This window comes from Quercus robur, chromosome 11 (assembly GCF_932294415.1).
Source record: "Quercus robur chromosome 11, dhQueRobu3.1, whole genome shotgun sequence".
NCBI lineage: Eukaryota > Viridiplantae > Streptophyta > Magnoliopsida > Fagales > Fagaceae > Quercus > Quercus robur.
This window is the reverse complement of record NC_065544.1, coordinates 29,123,195-29,125,814: the sequence shown is the minus strand read 5'-3', so window position 1 is coordinate 29,125,814 and position 2,620 is coordinate 29,123,195. Positions and strand designations below refer to the sequence as shown.

The following is a 2,620-nucleotide window of genomic DNA, read 5'->3' as shown; positions in this document are numbered from 1 at the left end:
TGTCCGTCAGCCAGATCTCTCCGAATGCCTGGAGGATCTTTATCGGAGCTGAGGTTCTTTGGGGTCGCTTGAGTGGGGGGAACCGTCAACTTTCGCTAGACGAGTTCTTTTACTGCTACAGACCCCAGCACAAAGTATCCGCCAAGGGGACATATCACTTCGCACCTCGTGAAAAGAACTTAAGATTGGTGTTTGATATGCCGGATTCAAATAGGAATTGGAAAAATAGATTTTTCTTTGTTAAAGGGACGGACTGGGTGTGTCGCCCGGATGAATGGGACAAGTTGCCCGGGGGTTATTTTGATAACACTTGGGCTTATATTAGGGAGTCAGGTTGCCCCCGTCTCTTTCTTTTTACCGTCGCTTTTCATTTTCACCGTCTCTTTTTAACACTGTTTCCTTGTCTCAGCCATCACTCGTCCGGAGGTGTCTGACGAACAGAGGGATTTCATCCGTCGGATACTCACCATCTCACTTGAGCAACGTAGGTGTAGGGACTTGATAACCCTAGACACTCTACATTTGTATTGTGGTGGTCCTGAGCCGACGGTCGAAGCACGGAAGTTGGAAGAATTTTCAAGAAAACGTAAGTAAATGCGTTTTTTAATCCGTCTGCTACTATTCATCCGTCAGATTACTTATCCGTTAGCTTTCTTTTTGCAGAGATGGAGGCTGCGAAGCAAAGGGTGAGGGCCGCTGCCGCCCGTAAGAAGGAAGAAGATAAAGCTAAGGGGAAGGATGGAGCGTCAACTCCTCATTCCTCTTTGAAGGGCTCAATCAAGAGGAAATCTGACGGAAAGGATGATCCTCCTTCCAAGAAGGTGGCCGTCACTCCTACGGACGCGCCCTCCCAGAAGTCACCTCCCAAGCTTAGTCACGGTGCTGGGAAAGGAGTGATGACTTCTTCTGGTCCTGTCGTTGAGGGGCCCCGTTGCTTGCTGACTCACAAAGATCATGCTGTCGAGAGTCTGGAGTCTCTTATCAAACAGACGGATCTGGATCCTTGTGCTCAGCTTGGGACGGATGACCTGGGGGCGTCAGCCTTCTTTGATATTGCACGGGTATGTTTCCTACTTTGATTAATCTGATATTTTTTCCTTGCTTAATAGCTGACGGTTGTATTTCCTTCAGGCCTTGGTTCGTGTTAAAGCACTCCAAGATCGTTGCATGGCCAAAGAAGGCGTCGTCTCTCGGGTGAGGAGGCACAACTCCACCTTGATGGATCAGCAGGCGCAATACAAGGAGGCCGTCCGTCTCTTAAACACAGACCTGAAGGATGTGAAGGAGAAGCTAGGAGAAGCAGAGGGTGAGCAGAAGAGACTTGAGGAGGAGGTTTCGTCTCTGCGTGCGCAGGTGGTGACGGCTGGGGCTGACGCAGTTGAAAAGTTCAAGACAACTCAGTCCTTCATCGACTCTTGTGCTGATTACTATGGCGCAGGTTTTGATGATTGTCTGAAGCAAGTGTCGTTAGCTTATCCGGAGCTGGATCTGTCTGGAATCACCATGGACACTTCCGTTCCAATGACTCCTGCCGCTGACAGAGATGACGAACCCCTTAGCTTGGATTCCTTGCTTAACGACGCTGGGGTTGTTCTGGCCCAGCCTGCTGTTGCTACCCCTGCTGGGCCTTCAGATCAGATTGTGAAGGATAAAGCTGACGGGGTCTCCAAGGACGCTCCTGCCGCTTAATCCTTCATTAGTTGTAATTCTTGAACAATGTCTTTAAGTGCCCGTATGTTTGTTGGGGCTTTTCGTTTGTAATTCAATCTATCCCTTGTTGTCCGTTACTTTGCACATATACACTTGTCTTTTTATTGTTTGACTAATTTTAATGTGATCGTCTATTATTTTGTATTTTAGCCTTTTTGGTTAGCTCGTCATCTTTACAGGCTTGTTGGTTGGAGAAATTTATTTGGAAGTAGTCTCATTTTTTGGTAAGACCGTCAGCAAGTTGACCGTCAACCATATAAATTTTCATCCATTGGACCGTCAGTTTTGAGGGCCCGATCCATATGAGAACTCTATTCATTGGACCGTTAGCTTTTAGCTTTAGCTTTTTCGGTCCGTTATTTTGATGGCGATTAGCCTCGATGCCTTTTGACATCTCTGTTGGTCCGTAGTCTCATTTTTTGGTAAGACCGTCAGTAAGTTGACCGTCAACCATATAAATTTTCATCCATTGGACCGTCAGTTTTGAGGGCCCGATCCATATGAGAACTCTATTTTTTGGACCGTTAGCTTTTAGCTTTAGCTTTTTCGGTCCGTTATTTTGATGGCAATTAGCCTCGATGCCTTTTGACATCTCCGTTGGTCCGTCGGTTTTGAAGGCTTGATCCATATTTCTACTGGACCGTCAGCTTTTAGCTTTAGCCTTCTCGGACCATTGTTTTTTCTGGCTTTTTTAGCCTTGATGCCTTAACATCTTTCATTAGTCCGTTGGGTTTTTTCTTGGTCCGTGAGTTATGGACTTAGTCGTTCTTGGGTCGTAAACTTAGTGGACCGTCGGAGGAAAGATATACTTCAGTGATTTCTGAATAAAACTCCTCTTATTGCCATGCATTTAAATAAAAGTAATTAAAACCAAACCCTGCCCCTTGGGCTAAAAAAAAGTATTGTTGCG

At 46.2% G+C, this 2,620-nt stretch overlaps 1 protein-coding gene across 1 annotated transcript; it reads left to right on the top strand.

Annotated features, from left to right (window-relative positions):
* The first annotated feature begins 306 nt into the window (after window positions 1-306).
* Window positions 307-1,895, top strand: LOC126706021 (uncharacterized). The gene is made up of 3 exons (XM_050405281.1): window positions 307-586; window positions 664-1,061; window positions 1,132-1,895. Exons 2-3 carry the CDS (start codon window positions 666-668, stop codon window positions 1,687-1,689), a joined length of 954 nt encoding a protein of 317 aa, XP_050261238.1. The 5' UTR covers window positions 307-586; window positions 664-665; the 3' UTR covers window positions 1,690-1,895.
* Window positions 1,896-2,620: the final 725 nt, after the last annotated feature.

Excerpts from the sequence above, each read along its gene's own strand:
- LOC126706021 (XM_050405281.1), top strand. The coding sequence starts at position 666 with ATGGAGGCTGCGAAGCAAAGGGTGAGGGCCGCTGCCGCCCGTAAGAAG. Across the intron at positions 1,062-1,131 it reads CCTTCTTTGATATTGCACGG|GCCTTGGTTCGTGTTAAAGC; the intron begins GTATGTTTCCTA and ends TATTTCCTTCAG.